The sequence below is a fragment of the Mustelus asterias genome, chromosome 2 (assembly GCF_964213995.1).
Source record: "Mustelus asterias chromosome 2, sMusAst1.hap1.1, whole genome shotgun sequence".
NCBI classification, from domain to species: Eukaryota; Metazoa; Chordata; class Chondrichthyes; order Carcharhiniformes; family Triakidae; genus Mustelus; species Mustelus asterias.
This window is the reverse complement of record NC_135802.1, coordinates 144,330,358-144,348,659: the sequence shown is the minus strand read 5'-3', so window position 1 is coordinate 144,348,659 and position 18,302 is coordinate 144,330,358. Positions and strand designations below refer to the sequence as shown.

Genomic DNA, 18,302 nt, shown 5'->3' with positions numbered 1-18,302 from the left:
CTTAAAGATAATTGTTATTTGTGGGTATTATTTATCTCCATTTCATTTTTAGATGCACCTTTTAACAATGAAACCACAATTTAATGATTAGTGTTTCCTTCAAGGGTAAGAGATCCTGGGCCTGGTTGCTATCTGGGCCCTGAATAATATATCCCATCCCGGAGGGTGGGACTCACGGCCAGAGGTAAATGGATTCCCAATTCCCGTGCTTGCTGTCACAGCACGCCATACAGAACAGCAATTAGCCAATTGTGGGCCTGGGGGGGAGAGGGGGCAAGTTTGAAGCCTGTGAGGCCTAATGTCTTTCTCCTGTCCGCCCAATCAGAGCTACTTCCAGGTCATGGCCACTCATCTAAAGGACTGTCTGGCATGGTGCAGTGTCAGGTGACCCTGCAAATGTGTGATTCTGTGAGGCAAAATCAATATTTTACTCTCGGAGATGGTGCCTGGCATTGTTTGAGGTGACTGCGATTCTTATGTAATGTGTCTTGAAACGTGCAGAGCTTAAGTTGCTTCTTGCCAGGGTACACAGATGGCATACAATCTAATCATGAACTTGCTTTCAAGATCTTAAAATGGAGGAGCAGTTCAATTGTAGCATGTTTTCCTCCATAGATGGCTGACACGAGGGAGCGAGGGAAGAGACAAGGAACAGGGGCAAGCTGAGCCCCTCCGCCAGACTGTGTCCACCATGTGTGAGTTTCTAATGCCAGCAAATGGGAAGAAGTGACCTTGCTCTTGTGATAGCGGAGTCCCTTTAAGGGGATGTTTCTGAAGGGCCATGTGGTTGGGTCAGACCTAATGGAGTGTCGAGGTGGGAAGCTGAGCCAATCGAATACGAGGGCACATATCCTGGGTTGGGAAGAGGATCTGCACAGTTGGGGCCAGGAAGGAATAGTGTACAATGGCATAGTTATGCTGTCTACCCTGTTGTAAATATAGTTACTTGTTTGTTGGCAATAAAGCCTTTTTTCTTTAGCCTCGTCAAGTTGCCCTCAATTTATTATACAGGCGACAAGGATAAAATTTCCAAGTCCTTGGGGATCTCAGTACACAGCTAGAGGGGGAAGAGACTGGAGCATCAAAAATAAGAAAAAGCAAGGTAAAGGCACTTGGTACATTTTTGATCGGGAAATTAGAACAACTCGGCCCCAAAGTAGAAAAATGGGGGCAGTATATTAAGAGGCTGCATTACTTATTTGTAACAAATGAGATAACAACTGAAGAAAAGTGGAAGGTTATCTGCTCACAGTTTGTGGCCCACAGACCTACAGCTTACTCAGAAGTTTAACCTTGTTTAGTGCTTTTGACTAGATAGTTGAACTGGTTAAAAATCATTTCAATTCCACCCACCCTCAATCATTATGTTCAGGTACTAATTTCAGTCAGCAGTCCAGGAGCCAGGGGAGACAGTCTCACTCTTTGCGGTCAGTTTGGGAACATTGCAAATTTGGCCCAGCTTTATGAGAAATGTTAAGGAACCATTTGGTCTGTGGTATAAACAGTCTAATTCTATGAAATAAGTTATTGGCTGAGACCAAAATCTCTCTCGATTGGAGCTGATCCAAGTGACTGAATGCGCAGAACAGGGTGTGAGCGAGTTGCAAGGCGTACCAAACGAGGTAAGCTGCCTGAGGTGGGAAACGGCTGTTGTGGAGGCTAACCCGAAGACTCCAATAAAAGGGATACAGCATTGAGGGCAGAAGCTTGTTATCGGAGTGGGAGAACACTCCAGGAAGCGTGCCGATGTAAAAGTTGTGTGTTTCAGGTGCAACAAAAAGGGTGATTTACAAGCGTGGTGCAGAGTGAAGCTGTCAGGATAGAATGTGCAAAAAGAACCCCAAAAAGACTAATCTAACTCCTTTGAAGAAACTGGATGAGGAGTGTGACAAGGGGCCCAAATCAGTTACTCTTAACCAGGTCCAACTGAGTAAAGTGCCCCCAATAGAGATAGCCTTGATTCTAAATGGCAGATCCCTTAAAATGGAAGTCGACACAGGGGCTGCGGCTACAAGTTATAGGGATCAGCCATTTCATTCCCTTCAAAAAGATCTCCGACCATTGAATTGAATGTCAGGAGCTATAAGTACTCCTGTTTGAGTGCTGTTGGGGGGAGCAGCCTACCTGGGGGAAGCAACAGTGGCCGTGCCTCCGGCGCAGAGTCCGGCCCGGCAGCTCAGAAGGGTAGGGAAAAGGAGGATGAGCAAACTGACCACAGCACCAGGATACAGGGAGCCGTTCAAGTGAGGGGAGAAACAAGAAATGTAGTAGGAATTGGGGATAGTACACTTTTGGATGCTGTTGGGGGAACGACTTAGCAGGGATAGGCCATAGTGTACAGGTCACTGGCTCAGAGTCTGTCCTTGTGGCTCAGAAGGGAAGGGGGGAGAGGAGTAGGGGATTAGTCATTGGGGATTCCATAGTTAAAGGGACGGATAGGAGATTCTGCGGGAAAGAGAGAGACTCGCGGTTGGTGTGTTGCCTCCCAGGAGCCAGAGTCCATGATGTCTCGGATCGTGTTTTCGAAATCCTTAAGAGGGAGGGGGACCAGCCACAAGTTGTGGTTCACATAGGCACTCAAGACATAGGTAGGAAAAGGGATGGGGATGTAAGGCAGAAATTCAGGGAGTTAGGGTGGAAGCTTAGGGCTAGAACAAACAAAGTTGTTATCTCTGGTTTGTTACCCGTGCCACGTGATAGTGAGGAGAGGAATAGGGAGAGAGAGCAGTTGAACACGTGGTTGCAGGGATGGTGCAGGAGGGAGGGTTTCAGATACCTGGACAATTGGGGCTCTTTCTGGGGTAGGTGGGACCTCTACAAACAGGATGGTCTGCTCCTGAACCAGAGGGGTACCAATATCTTGGGGGGGAAATTTGCTAATGCTCTTCGGGAGGGTTTAAACTAATTCAGCAGGGGGGTGGGTACCTGAATTGTAGCTCCGGTGTACAGGAGGTTGAGAGTAGTGAGGTCATGGATGAGGTTTCAGGGTCGCAGGAGTGTACTGGCAGGCAGGAAGGTGGTTTGAAGTGTGTATACTTCAACGCCAGGAGCATCCGGAATAAGGTGGGTGAGCTTGCAGCATGGGTTGGTACCTGGGATTTCGATGTTGTGGCCATCTCGGAGACATGGATAGAGCAGGGACAGGAATGGTCGTTGCAGGTTCCAGGGTTTAGATGTTTCAGTAAGTGCAGGGAAGGTGGTAAAAGAGGGGAAGGTGTGGCGTTGTTAGTCAAGGACAGTATTACGGTGGCAGAAAGGACATTTGATGAGGACTCGTCTACTGAGGTAGTTTGGGCTGAGGTTAGAAACAGGAAAGGAGAGGTCACCCTGTTGGGAGTTTTTTATAGACCTCCGAAAAGTTCCAGAGATGTAGAGGAAAAGATTGCAAAGATGATTCTGGATAGGAGCGAAAGTAACAGGGTAGTTGTTCTGGGGGACTTTAACTTTACAAATATTGACTGGAAAAGCTATAGTTCAAGTACTTTAGAGGGGTCAGTTTTTGACCAATGTGTGCAGGAAGGCTTCCTGACACAGTATGTAGATAGACCAACAAGAGGCGAGGCCACATTGGATTTGGTACTGGGTAATGAACCAGGCCAGGTGTTAGATTTGGAGGTAGGTGAACACTTTGATGACAGTGACCACAATTCGATTACGTTTACCTTAGCAATGGAAAAGGATAGGTATATACCAAAGGGCAAGAGTTATAGCTGGGGGAAAGGAAATTATGATGCGATTAGGTGAGATTTAGGTGGCATAGGTTGGGGAAGGAAACTGCAGGGGATGGGCACAATTGTAATGTGGAACTTGTTCAAGGAACAACTACTACACGTACTTGATAAATATGTACCTGTCAGGCAGGGAGGAAGCAGTCGTGTGAGGGAACCGTGGTTTGCTAAGGAGGTTGAATCTCTTGTGAAGAGGAAGAAGGAGACTTATGTTAAGATGAGACATGAAGGCTCAGTTAGGGCACTTGAGAGTTACAAGTTAGCCAGGAAGGACATAGAGAAAGAGTTAAGAAGAGCCAGGAGGGGACATGAGAAGTCTTTGGCAGGTAGGATCAAGGAAAACCCTAAAGCCTTCTATAGGTATGTCAGGAGTAAAAGAATGACTAGGGTAAGATTAGGGCCAGTCAAGGACAGTAGTGGGAAGTTGTGCGTGGAGTCTGAAGAGATAGGAGAGGCACTAAATGAATATTTTTCATCGCTATTCACACAGGAGAGAGACAGTGATGTCGAGGGGAGAATGGAGATGCAGGCTGTTGGACTGGACGGGATTGAGGTTCATAAGGAGGAGGTGTTAGCATTTCTGGAAAGGGTAAAAATAGATAAGTCCCCTGGGCCAGATGGGATTTATCTTCGGATTCTCTGGGAGGCTAGAGAGGAGATTGCAGAGCCTTTGGGTTTGATTTTTGAGTCGTCATTGTCTACACGAACAGTGCCAGAAGACTGGAGGATAGCAAATGTTGTCCCCTTGTTTAAGAAGGGGAGTAGGGACAACCCTAATAATTATAGACCGGTGAGCCTTACTTCTGTTGTGGGCAAGGTTTTGGAAAGGATTATAAGAGATAGGATTTATAATCATCTAGAAAGGAATGATTTGATTAGGGATAGTCAGCACGGTTTTGTGCAGGGTAGGTTGTGCCTCACAAACCTTATTGAGTTCTTTGAGAAAGTGACCAAAGAGGTGGATGAGGGTAAAGCGGTTGATGTGGTGTATATGGATTTCTGCAAAGCATTTGATAAGGTTCCCCATGGTAAGCTTTTGCAGAAAATCCGGACACATGGGATTGAGGGTGATTTAGTGGTTTGGATCAGGAATTGGCTAGCTGTAAGAAAACAGAGGGTGGTGGTTGATGGGAAATATTCATCCTGGAGTTCAGTTACTAGTGGTCTACTGCAAGGATCTGTTTTGGGGCCACTGCTGTTTGTCATTTTTATTAATGACCTGGATGAGGGCGTAGAAGGATGGATTAGTAAATTTGCGGATGACACTAAAGTCGGTGGAGTTGTAGACAGTGCGGAGGGAAGTGGTAGGTTACAGAGCGACATAGATAAGCTGCAGAGCTGGGCTGAGAGGTGGCAAATGGAGTTTAATGCGGAAAAGTGTGAGGTGATTCACTTTGGAAGGAGTAACAGGAATACAGAGTACTGGGCTAATAGTAAAATACTTGGTAGTGTGGATGAACAGAGGGATCTGGGTGTCCATGTGCATAGATCCCTGAAAGTTGGCACCCAGGTTGATGGGGTTGTTAAGAAGGCGTACGGTGTGTTAGCTTTTATTGGTAGAGGGATTGAGTTTCGGAGCCAGGAGGTCATGTTGCAACTGTACAAAACTCTGGTGCGGCCGCACTTGGAGTATTGCGTACAGTTCTGGTCGCCGCATTATAGGAAAGATGTGGAAGCATTGGAAAGTGTGCAGAGGAGATTTACCAGGATGTTGCGTGGTATGCTGGGAAGATCGTATGAGGAAAGGCTGAGGGACTTGCGGTTGTTTTCGTTAGAGAGAAGAAGGTTAAGAGGTGACTTAATAGAGGCATACAAGATGATCAGAGGATTAGATAGGGTGGATTGTGAGAGCCTTTTTCCTCGGATGGTGATGGCTAACATGAGGGGACATAGCTTTAAATTGAGGGGTGAGAGATGTAGGACAGATGTTAGAGGTAGACCCTTTACTCAGAGAGTAGTAAGAGCATGGAATGCCCTGCCTGCAGCAGTCGCGGAGTCGTCAACATTAAGAGCATTCAAATGGTTATTGGATAAAGATATGGATGATATTGGAATAGTGTAGATTAGAGGGGCTTTCGATTGGTTTCACAGGTCGGCGCAACATCGACGGCCGAAGGGCCTGTACTGCGCTGTAATGTTCTATGTTCTATATTATCTACCTATACCAAAGAAACATTCATCAGTCACAGCGTCCTACAAGAATCAGACGGTGTAGATTCCTGTCATGGTAATTAAGGGACATTGACCTCGTTTAATGGAACCTAATTGGCTCAAACAGATTAAACTAAATGATTAGAGATATTAAATCTGCAAGATGGCGGTTTTCAGGAACTGCTATGTAACTATTCTGAGGTCTTCCAAAGTGAACTAGGATGTATAAGGGGAACTAAAATATTTCTCAATTCGGAGGCAGCACCTGAATGTTTCAGGACTCTTTCAGCACTTCATCTTAAAGTAGAAGTTGAGTTCAAGGGGCTGGAAGATTTGAGTATCATAAAGCCTGTTCAATTCTCAGAATGGCCAACACCCATAGTCCCTATCCTAAAACCGGATCAGACTGTAAGAATTTGTGGGGATTATAAACTGACAATTAATAGAGGAGCTCAGATAGACAGATACCTCATTCCTAAAATTGAAGACCTCTACTCAAAACTAGCTGAAAGATTAAAATTCACCAAGTTAGACCTCAGTCAAAGAACAAAGAATGAAGAAAGTTACAGCACAGGAACAGGCCCTTTGGCCCTCCAAGCCTGCACCGACCACGCTGCCTGACTGAAGTAAAACGCCCTACCCTTCTGGGGACCACATCCCTCTATTCCCATCCTATTCATGTATTTGTCAAGACACCCCTTAAAAGTCACTATCATATCTGCTTCCACTAGCCCCCCCGCCCCCCCCCCCCCCCCCCCCCCCCCCGCCCCCACCCCGCAGCGAGTTCCAGGCACCCATCACCCTCTGTGTAAAAAAGGTGCCTCGTACATCTCCTTTAAACCTTGCCCCTTGCACTTTAAACCAATGCCCCCTAGTAATTGACTCTTCCAACCTGGGAAAAAAGCTTCTGACTATCCACTCTGTCCATGCCCCTCATAATCTTGTAGACTTCTATCAGGTCGCCCCTCAACCCCTGTCATTCCAGTGAGAACAAACCAAGTTTCTCCCACCTCTCCTCATAGCTAATGCCCTCCATACCAAGCAATATCCTGGTAAATCTTTTCTGTACCTTCTCCAAAGTCTCCATATCCTTCTGGTCGTGGGGCGACCAGAATTGAACACTTTATTCCAAATGCAGCCTAACTAAGGTTCTATAAAGCTGCAACATGACTTGCCAATTTTTAAACTCAATGTCCCGGCCAATGAAGGCAAGCATACCGTATGCCTTCTTGACTACCTTCCTCACCTGTGTTGCCACTTTCAGTGATCTGTGTAGCTGTACACCCAGATCCCTCTGCCTATCAATACTCTTAAGGTTTCTGTCATTTACTGTATATTTCCCATATTAGACTTTCCCAAAATGCATTAACTCACATTTGTCTTGATTAAATGCCATCTTCCACCTCTCTGCCCAAGCCTCCAACCGTTCGATATCCTGCTGTATCCTCTGACAGTCCTCATCGCTATCTGCAAATCCACCAACCTTTGCGTCGTCCGCAAACTTACTAATCAAACCAGTTACATTTTCCTCCAAATCATTTATAGATATTACGAACAGCAAAGGTCTTTGGTTCTTTAGCCTCATTGAGTTGCCCTCGATTTAGTGCAGCTCTGTAACCCATTCAGCGTGGGAAAAGATTGCCGTGGAGGTCAGCTGTGTGGACATTGTGCATTAAATTGGAGTTAATACAGAAAGAGGTTGAATGAACTCTTGACATCATCAAGGGTGAGGAAATCCTCGCTATGTGTATTCCTGTGCCAGGAAACTACAGGCTAGACTCAAAAGTGCCAGAGACTTGTGAGGAGGTCTGTGGACCAAGGCAGCACTACGCACCAATGACACTACCTGTGGTCTCAATGCCTCTGAAGGTGTCCTTGAGGTTCCAGGTTGGGGCGGGCCAGGGGGCGGGGGGGAGGGGAATGCCTCTGTGAAGGTGTCCTTGAGGTTCTGGGTTGGGGCAGCTGCAGGGCGGGGGGGGGGGGGGGGGGTGGTGAGTGGGATGGTGGGGAGGAGGCCTCAGACATGAGGAAGGTGCACAGCATCTTGATTGCCGAGCATTGTGCAGATCATGCATTGGCCTCTTACCTTGGGGACGGGATAACATTACGTCACCGAAGAGTGATAATCATTGCATTGTTACACCTAATTTCAGGAAAAGTGGGCCCACAATTCCAGGGAAAGAAGCAGGTCTGGAGGTGGAGTGTAGCTCTGGCAATCCTGGTGCTACTGGAAGAGGAGGTTGTTAATCTAACCTCAAAGGGGTGGACCTGATCTATCGGCAGAGGTGAGATTGGGGGATGGTGTGGGGTTCCTGAGATTAGAAGGGGCTGAAATCAAATCTGGGACAGAGAGGAGGACAGGGCAAGTGGGAGGGGGATTAATGCCTGGCAATGCTCACATAAATAGTGCATGTGTTGTTTCCATGTTCAAAGGCAGGGAAGCCTCCCAACGAAGACATTGTGATGTTGCTCCAAGTGCAGTTTGATGGTTGCAATGTGCCATTTCCCATAGTACACGTGCTGCGAATCATGTTGAACATTGTGACCGTGCCAACTCAAATGCCAACTATTGCCTTTATTTCCATGTTTCCTGAGCAGGTGGAGCCTTTTCTGGTGAAACTGCCAGACTTATTTGTCAGAATATTGCATCTGAGGATGAAGAAGGACTCTCGGAGGTAGCAGTGTCAGATCCTTACCCAGCACCAAGCACCAGCTGCACTGGCACCTCGGCAAGGATTAGTGCATTGGCACAAAGGCAGGCACAACCTGGTGAGGGCACTTCACATTCAGGCAATCAGAGGAGTGTTTGAGGTGATCCAGAGACTGATTCCGAGTCAGATGATGAACCTCTAGGGTTGCCCAGGAGGTGGCAGATCTAACGAAGGAGCAGCGCTCCGAAAGCTAATGGTATTTGCTACCAAATAAACCTATTGGACTTTAACCTGGTGTTGTTAAAGCTCTTACTGTGTTTACCCCAGTCCAACGCTGGCATCTCCAAATCATCACTTCTGAAGCGGCAGTCTCTCCTCTGCCCCTCCGCCACTGACACAATCCTTGTCAATTGTCACGGCGATAGAAGCTACTCCTGCAACTCTGCAGGAGTACTCCACCACGGCAGAACCCTCCAGGCCTCAGCCCACAGAGGACTACCACTAAAGTCATTCAGGGTAAGGGGAGAAGCAGATCAAGAGCCTCTCTCTCCAGTGCAGCCACAAGCGAGGAGAAAAACACTGCTCTGGACAATAGGGGAGGGATTGAAGAAAACTCCACAACCATCACCATGGATGCGTATTGTATATGTGATAATTAGATATATCATGGGGAGGATGTCAATAAACCTTACACTTGCTATCCCTAATGCAGAGGTTTATTCAATGTATAAGCGCTGGAGTCTTTTAAATTAATCTTTTAAATTATAATCCATGAACTACGTCTCAAAGACGACAAATGGTGCAAACGGCAACATAGCTGCAAGATCCTGTGAGAGGTCAAAACCAAGCATCCCACTGGTGAGATTTCAGCGAGCGATTGTCCCCAACCCCCACCATTGTCGTAATGAGGTTACAACCCCAGGAGGGTCAGGAACCTCATTTAAATATATTTACATGTCTTATTGGGATTCCCCACTGTAATGTCCCCTCAAGTTGGAATTTATCCCCTCACCGACGCAATGTCACATCGGCAAGATTTACAACAGGTCTGGAGCAATATTCACAAAGTGAAGGGAACCAACTAGCGTGCACAGGTAAGTACAGCCCTAGGGGGGAGAGGGATATGCCCAGGCAGTTTCTTGGCATTGCCTCAGCATTGCCCAAGCTGGGTGCCAGTGTGTCAGGGGCAGTGCCATGGGGCTGTTCCAGGGTGTCAAGGGGTAGTGCCATGGGGGGATGCCAGGAAAGTGCCGGGGTGTCTGGAGCAGTGCCAGGGAGCTGTATCAGGGTGCTGGGGCAGTGCCATGGGTCAGTGCCAGGGTGCCAGAGGCAGTGCCATGGGGCAGTGCCATGGGGCAGTGCCAGGGGGAAGTGCTGGGGCAGTGTCAGGATGCACCAGGGAAGAGGGCTTTAGTTGGGGAGTTCCACTGGGGGAGAGGGTTCCCCACATTGGAGGGGCAATCTGTTGGTGCTGTGGGTGTGCGTAGGTTTTTCTTTTAATTGGAATCTTTTTAAAATGGCACCCTGATCTCTGGAAAAGCAACGTTGCTGGCAAAGCGGCCTCATTCAGATCTCACCCTGCAAGTGTGGCATCGTGGGACCCACCACGTGGATTTCTTTCTTCAAAGAGTTTGAGAATTTGTCAGGAAAAGCCAGAAGTGTTGCCAGCGAGCAGCACATCGCTCCTCCCTTCCCCCTGAGACAATACTTTGAAAAGAAAATGAGAAAGCTCTGCCCATCAGTGGATGAATGGATATGTTGGTAACACATCAACATCAGATTTGATAGACTGAATGAACCAGATTGGTTGCCATTGTTCACAGATCTGATTGTTGCTGTGAGCCAGGGTCTTCCTTCCAAGTCGGAACATTCCTGTATTCCCCAGTTCACCCATGAGTACCGTGCTTGTCCCTCAATTATGTCATAATCCATCTTAAGCAGCAGCTGATTCATTTCGTGTTCCAGTGATCCTGCACTGACCACAGTGTCAGTGGAACATGTGCAATGTGAGCTCAGTTGTAAAGGAGACCAGCATTTCCTGTCTGCTGGGTCATTTCAAATAACCACGGACGTGCTTTCAAATCCATTTAGTGTGAAGTGCCCACCTGTTTGGGGCAGTGAGGGGGATGTTTCGGTTGGGGATGAGGGTGGGGGGATGAGGAGTCATACTTTAATATCATTGTACAATTTGACATTTTATATTAAGTCCAAAAATCCTCCGGGGGCCTGTATCCCACAGAGTGTGAATAAAAACAGCTGTTTGTTGTTGAATTATATACCAAACAGCGAGGAACAAATGTTAGAATCAGCCATACTCCTGGTTGGATAATAAGTTATATTGCTGGGTTGGCTCATAATAAATTGTAAGGATGTCAGATTTTCCAAATGCGTCCAGCACTTAGTGAAATTTAATAAAGTTGGAGCTGAAAAGATTGATAATGTGTCTTACTTAGGCTTCTAAATTTGGAAAATATTGCGGCACTTGTCAGGCAAATTTTAACTCCTAGTAGGAATCAAGCAGACAGCTGGCCACGATAGGAGTTCACCATCAGGGACCCTGATGAACAATTCCTGCCATTCATATTAAGGGGTTAACAGGGAGGCTGGGAGGCCATTTTGGTTGGAAACGTGCCAGAGAGGCCCATAGCGATAGAAGCCCACGGTTTCCTGTCTGGGGCCCAGAGCTGCTCTTTTGAGCAAAAAGCAAGCTAGAAAACAAATTAGATTCACTCGCCTTTCTGGTGTTTGATGCTCATGTGACAGCAAAAGCATGGGGCGGCATGATGGCACAGTAGTTAGCACTGCTGCCTCACAGTGCCAGGGACCAAGGTTCAGTGACCGGCTTGGGTCACTATCTGTGCAGAGTTTGCACGTTTTCCCCGTGTCTCTGTGGGTTTCTTCCGGGTACTCCAGTTTCCTCCCACAGTCCAAAGATGTGCGGGTTAGGTTGATTGGCCATGCCAAATTATCCCTAAGTGTCATGGGGATTGGCAAGGTAAATATGTGGGGTTACGGGAATAGTGCCTGGGTGGGATTGTGGTCGGTGCAGACTCGATGGGCCAAATGGCCTCCTTCTGCACTGTACGGATTCTATGAAACAAGGTATTGAGTCTGCAACCTTAATCAATCTCTCCTCATCGTGAAGTTTCAACTGTGTGTTAATATGTTACCAGGAGACAAATTTCTGTGGGGATTCTCCCATGTTTTTTCCCCAATGCTTTCGCAGCACTTCAGCTACAGCAGAGATGTGGGAGAACATCTCTGCCTCGCCCTTCCCAACCACCCACTTATCCAGATTCAAACTCTGAGATTTTAAAGAGGTGTGCCAAAAATAAATTAATCCAACAAGGATCTGTTCAGTATTTCTATCAGTGATCCTATTAGGACAAGCTTAAGAGATCACTGAAAACAAGTAACAGAGAAAATCTTCACAAACATGCTTGACAAGATACTACATTGGTAACTCTAAGCATAGCCTGGGATTTAAAAAATCCACACTGGAAAATCTAATGTAGAAGGCGGTTCGCATGTGATATTTTACAATGAACTAAATGAAAAATAGACTATGTTCTGAAAAGATCTGTAAAGAATAACTTGAAGCAAATGATGAGTGTGTCTCAGTTGTCTATGCTTTATGGTCTGGAGTTCCCTCCTTGAAATTCTCCATTTCTCTGCCTTCTTTTAGCACACTCATTAAAACCTGCCTCTTTGACCAAACTTTTTGTCATTGGTCCTGATATCATTTCCTTTGACTCAGTGTCAAATTTTGACCGATTACGTTCCTGCTTTCCTACATTAAAGATGCTACATAAATGCAAACTGTTGTTGCTGTTCACCCACACATCTCCAAATTTACACCAATATTTACAGATCTCTACTTGGGCAATGGATTTTTAAAAAATTCGTTCGTGGGACATGGGTGTCGCTGGCTGGCCGGCATTTATTGCCCATCCCCGGTTGCCCTTGTTCAAAGGGCAGTTGAGAATCAACCACATGGCTGTGGTTCTGGAGTCACATGTAGGCCAGACCAGCTAAGGACAGCAGATTTAAAAGTTTATTTATTAGTGTCACAAGTAGGCTTACATTAACACAGCAATGAAGTTACTGTGAAAATCCCCTAGTCACCACACTCTGGCGCCTGTTGAGGGAGAATTTAGCACGGCCAATACACCTAACCAGCACGTCTTTTGGACTGTGGGAGGAAACTGGAGTACCACGCAGACACAGGGAGAACATGCAAACTCCGCAAATGACAGTGACCCAAGCCAGGAATCGAACCCGGGTCCCAGGTGCTGTGAGGCAGCAGTGCTAACCATTGTGCTACCATTTCCTTTCCTAAAAGGACATTGGTGAACCAGGTGGGTTTTTCTGACAACCGACAATGGTTTCATGGTCATCAGTAGATTCTTAATTCCAGATTTTTATTTTATTGAATTCAAATTCCACCATCTGCCATGGTGGGATTCGAACCTGGGTCCTCAGAACATCAGCTGAATTTCTGGACTAATAGACTAGCGATAATACCACTAGGCCATCGCCTCCCCCAATTCAGAGTAAGCACATGGAAATAGGTCTTGGAAGATCGACTTTTAAAACCTGTTAACAATTTCAACTAAGATGTGTTTCCAACATGTATAATGATGTTACCAGAGAATCACCAGCAATGGTTTCTCTTCCCACTCCCACACCATTACCTCTGATGTCCCCCAGAGATCTATCTTTATCCCTCTCCTGCACTCATTTTGTCGACATCATTTGAAAAAAAAGGCACCAGTTTTCACATGTTCGTTGACATTCACCTCCTTTGACCATTCCATTGCTGCTCTAACATCCAATAACAAGGTGAGCAGAAGTATTCACCCATTAAATGAAAGGAAAACTGCAGCCAAGGTCCACACTACAACTTTCATTCCATAATGTCCTTTTCCCAGTACCTTCCTGGCGACTCTGAAGCTACAGCACATACCTTTGGTTGAAATTCTTAATGAGCTGAACAGTATCTCCAAGGCCTGTTCATATGTACTTACTCTGAATTTTTAAAAATTCATTTTATTCATTCATTCGTGGGACATGGGCGTCGCTGGCTGGCCAGCATTTATTGCCCATCCCTAGTTGCCCTTGTTCAGAGGGAAGTTGAGAGTCAACTACATTACTCTGAATTAATTGCCCAAATAAGGGAGCTGTGGATATTGGAATGAATTTGGAGCTATGTTGGCAGACAACAACAACTTACAATTATGTAGCACCTTTAACATAGGAAAGCACTTGGTGTCACATTTCACCTCGAGGCGAACTTCTGACAACGTATTGTAGCGGAAATGTGAGCGGTGAGGAGGATGTTAAGAGGTTTCAAAGTGATTAAGACAAGTTGAGTGAGTGCGCAAATACATGGCAGATGCAGTATAACATTGATAAGTGTGAAGTTGTCCACTTTGGTAGGCAAAACAAAATGGCAGAGTATTATTTAAATGGTGACAGATTGGGAAATGTTGATGCACAAAGGGGCCTGGGTGTCCTTGTATACCAATCACTGAAAGCAAGCATGTAGGCACAGCAAGCGGTTAAGAAGGCAAATTAAGAAAGCAAGAGGACTTGAGTACAGGAGCAAGGATGTCTTCTGCAGCTGAACAGGGCCTTGGTGAGACCACACCAGGAGTATTGTGAGCAGTTTTGGTCTCCTTACCTAAGAAAGGTTATACTTGCCGTGGAGGGAGCACAATGAAGGCTCACCAGACTGATTCCGTGGATGGCAGGATTGTTGTATGAGGAGACTGTACTCACGGGAGTTTAGAAGAAGGAAACGTCCATGAAACATAAAAATTCTGATAGGCCTGGATAAACTGGCTGCTGGGATGTTGTTTCCCCTGGCTAGGGAGTAATGGGGTCGGCCATTTAGGATTGAGATGAGGAGAAACTTCTTCACTCAGACGGTGGTGAACCTATGGAATTCTCTGCCACGGAAGGCTGTGAAGGCCAAATCGCTGAATATATTTAAGAAGGAAATGGATAGATTTCTAGACTGTAAAGGCATCAAGTGACATGGGGAGAGTGTGGGGGTATGGCATTGAAAGAGAGGAACAGCTATGATCATGTTGAATGGTGGAGCAGATTCGGAGGGCCAAATGACCTTTTCCTGCTCCTATTTCCTTTATTTCTATGTTCATATAAGAAGCAATCACTAAAATTGTTTATTTCCGACCTTGCCTTAACTCATCCGCTGCAGAAGCCTTCATCCACACCATTGTTACCTCCAGACATGACTGTTCCAATGAATAGCTGGCTAGCCTCGACACTTTCTATTCCCTGTAAACTTGAGATCATTCAGAATTCATGTCCTAATTCTCACTATGTTTCATTCCACCATCACCCCTGAGCTCACTAACTTATATTCATTCCCATTTAAGCAACAGCATGACTTAAAAATTCTCTTCCTTGTTTTCAAATCCCTCAATGCCTCATCTCTCCATATCTCTGTAACCCTGCTAGTCTCACAACCTTCCCAGGTATCTGTGCTCCTCCAATTCTAGCCTCATTTTTAAATTCTTTCATGGGATGTGGGCCAGCATTTTTTGTCCATCCCTAATTACCCTTGTGGGGGAATTTAAGAGTCAGGCATATTGTCGTGGATCTGGACTCACATGTTAGCCAGTCCAAGTCAGGATGGCACATTTCTTTCCCTAAAGGGTATTAGTGAACCAAATGAGTTTTTACATGGTCATCATTAGACTTTTAATTCCAGATTTTTAGTCAATTCAAATTTCACCATCTGCCATGGTGAGATTTGAACCTGGGTCCCCAGAGCATTACCCTGGGTCTTTGGATTACTAGTTTAGTGACAATACCATTATACTACTGCCTCTGAGGCATCCTCAATTTTAATTGCTCCATCATCAGAAGCCATGCATTTACTTGCCAAAGCCCTGAGGTTTGGAATTCGCTCTCCAAGCCTCACCACCTCTCTATGTCTTTTTCCTCCTTAAAACCTATGGACAAAATTTTCTGGGTATTCCTGTTGGCGGGCTCTTCCGGTCCTGCTAACAGCAACCCCACCCTCCCTGTCGCAGGTTGCCCAGTGACGGAAGGCATGAACGATGGCAAACCCCGTTGACAGCACTGGGACCAGAAGATCCCACCCCCGGCCAATAGCAGGCCACCTCCACCACCGCAAAACATGCCGCGGGGAGTGTGGATAATCCCGCCCTTTATCTTTGGCTAAACCATTAGTCATCTTCCCCAGGACCTTTTCACGTGGCTTTGCATCAAGTTTTGATTGATAGAGCTCTATGAAGTGTTTTGGAATGTTTTACTATGTTAAGGGTGCTGTATAAATACAAGTTGTTGTTGTGGTGTCCCTACATTCTCTCACTCTGCTTCTGTACGTGGGTCTAAAGCCTCCCCATTTTACTGCAGGGTACCCGTGACGGAGTTTAAAGCCATTTCAAAGCAGCTCCCGTTCACTTCCTGGAATAGGGAGGGAACCATACTTTCTGTTGCAAAATAAATGTTAAAGTACCAACTTACTGGTGCTCCTTCGTCTCCTGGATAACCTAGAAATCCCCTTGTGCCCGGATTTCCCTGAAATAACATCATTAACATTTTACTAAGCATTTAATGGAGACAGACAAGTTACACGTTTAACAGAGTTGGCAGCACTGGCCAAATGTTCAGCCGCGAGTCATCCATATACTTCGGGTGTCAAACATGCTTCAAAAACAGACAGTTAAAAGTAACATGCTGTGCCTGTTACATGTTTGTGCCATCATTTAAGTTTGCTGCCTTTTGTTTTTGCAGCTGTGGAATCATAAATATTCTTCAAATTGGATCAAGAGGTCTAATGTATTCTGATGTGCTAGAATGGGCAGTGCATTGAAGACTACTGTCTTTTATTGAAGGGGGAAGGGAGGGGCAGATGTTGGACTAATGGCCATAGTGAGAAAGGGAAATTCTGTTAAACGGGCAAGGATGTTTCACTGATCATTTGTGTTCTTAGTCTCGCGCCGCAGTCATTTACAACCCCTGATGCTCCCTTCCATAACTTCAGTGTTGTGTGGTTAGCTGAATGTGGCTACTAGGACGCCATGCTGTAGCTTAAAACCTCTCTTATCATGCCCATGATTAAGTTTACTCTTCTGATAGACAGTTCCTTGCTAAAATCAGGAGAGGATCACGTCAGTTGCATTAATTTGAGGAGAGGGAGGGGGAATAGTATCTTGGAAGACACATGCTACTGTAATGACTTCATCTTCTTTTCCTCTGTTTTGCATTGTCTTCCTTGAGTGTAACATAGGAAAGTACGCCCATTGGGAATTCCAAAGCTGCTCTGGAGGGATTCTCACTGTGGAGGGAGATTAGCCTCGGTTGTCTCACAGTCCCATCAGAAGTGAGTCCAAGGTTGTCTAGACCTGAAAGATACAGTCCCATTTCCAGTTCCTAAAGTCCACTGTAACTTGGGGAAATTCTAGGCACCAACAACACTAGTGTTCATTCAGTTATCTTGAAGTTGGACGCATAAGGATTCTCTGGGTGGATCATAAGGGGAGCCAAATCATGTTTGCAAATTTGGGTGCATCATTCTTGAGATCAAAAGCTAGTGGACATTTATTCCATCCTAATTTGCTGCCCAAGGAAATATGTTGTCTCATTTTAGACCCCAGAAATGTCTACTCTTAGGTTATTAGCTTCAGCAAGATTGGTGCACCTTTTGCTCAGTGACTTACCTTGTCTCCCTTTCTTCCCCGAGGACCACGTGTACCTGCTTCTCCTGCACATTTGCAAAGGACATTGCAACATTCTTTTTCCACAACTGCATTCTGTGAGAAAAAAAACATGTCAGTTTATAAATTTTTTTAAGGATGGATGGTGAATGAAGACTTTTCTATTTAAAAGAAAAATTCTCTTTACACTGTAAATTACATTATGGGCTGCGGAGTGATACAGTTTCAATCACGGGGTGTTATCCCATAAGGGTCTCCAAACAGAAGCTGTAACTCATGGGATACTATTCAACTGAAAGGCAACAGTGTCTGAAATGAAATAGCTCAAACATCCTGTTTAGCAGGTGTGGTGAACCATCGTTGGTTCCCACTGGATAGTGCTGAGCCAGGGGCTGGCCAGTACTACAAGGATGTACATATGTTACTGTTGGGTTGTGCTATTGTTGCTGTTGGGGTTAGGGTGGGGTTGTTACACCTTTGTACTGTAGTGTTGTGGCACATCCCAGTCGGGCTCCGCCTCCTGGGAGAGGTATAAGAGTCCCTGCTCTGGCCGGGACCCCTTCAGTCTGGGATAGTGTATATAAGTTCTGGTAGCTTCGTTACAGTAAATAAAAGCCTTTCATTTACTGAGCTTCAAGCCTCGTGTTTGAATAGCGCATCAGCAGGTTACTTCAAGTATGTTGTTAGGTGAAAGCTATACCAGGATTGAAACAGAGTAAAGGGGGATTCTAAGATAAAAGCAAATTACTGCGGATGCTGGAATCTGAAACAAAACAGAAAATGCTGGAAAATCTCAGAGGTCTGACAGCGTCTGTGGGGAGAGATTCAAGCCAACATTTCGAGTCTGGATGACCCTCCGTCAGAGCTCTGACAAAGGGTCACCTAAATTCGAAAAGTTAGCTCTGTTCTCTCCCCACACATGCTGTCAGACCTGCTGAGATTTTCCAGCATTTTCTGTTTTTGTTTGATAAAGGGGGATTATCTGGTTTGAACAATAAGTCTGACACAGGGCCTTGGTGAGATCACATTTGGAGCACTGTGTACAGGTTTGGTCCCTG

At 45.8% G+C, this 18,302-nt stretch overlaps 1 protein-coding gene across 1 annotated transcript in view; it reads right to left on the bottom strand.

Annotated features, from left to right (window-relative positions):
• LOC144511908 (collagen alpha-6(VI) chain-like) overlaps window positions 1-18,302 on the bottom strand; it is a 103,153-nt gene that overhangs the window by 52,884 nt on the left and 31,967 nt on the right. The window contains exons 7-8 of the mRNA XM_078242364.1: window positions 17,248-17,340; window positions 16,052-16,105 (exon numbers count right to left, since the gene is read on the bottom strand). Coding sequence (XP_078098490.1) covers window positions 16,052-16,105; window positions 17,248-17,340 — 147 coding nt within the window. The remainder of the gene's footprint in view (window positions 1-16,051; window positions 16,106-17,247; window positions 17,341-18,302) is intronic.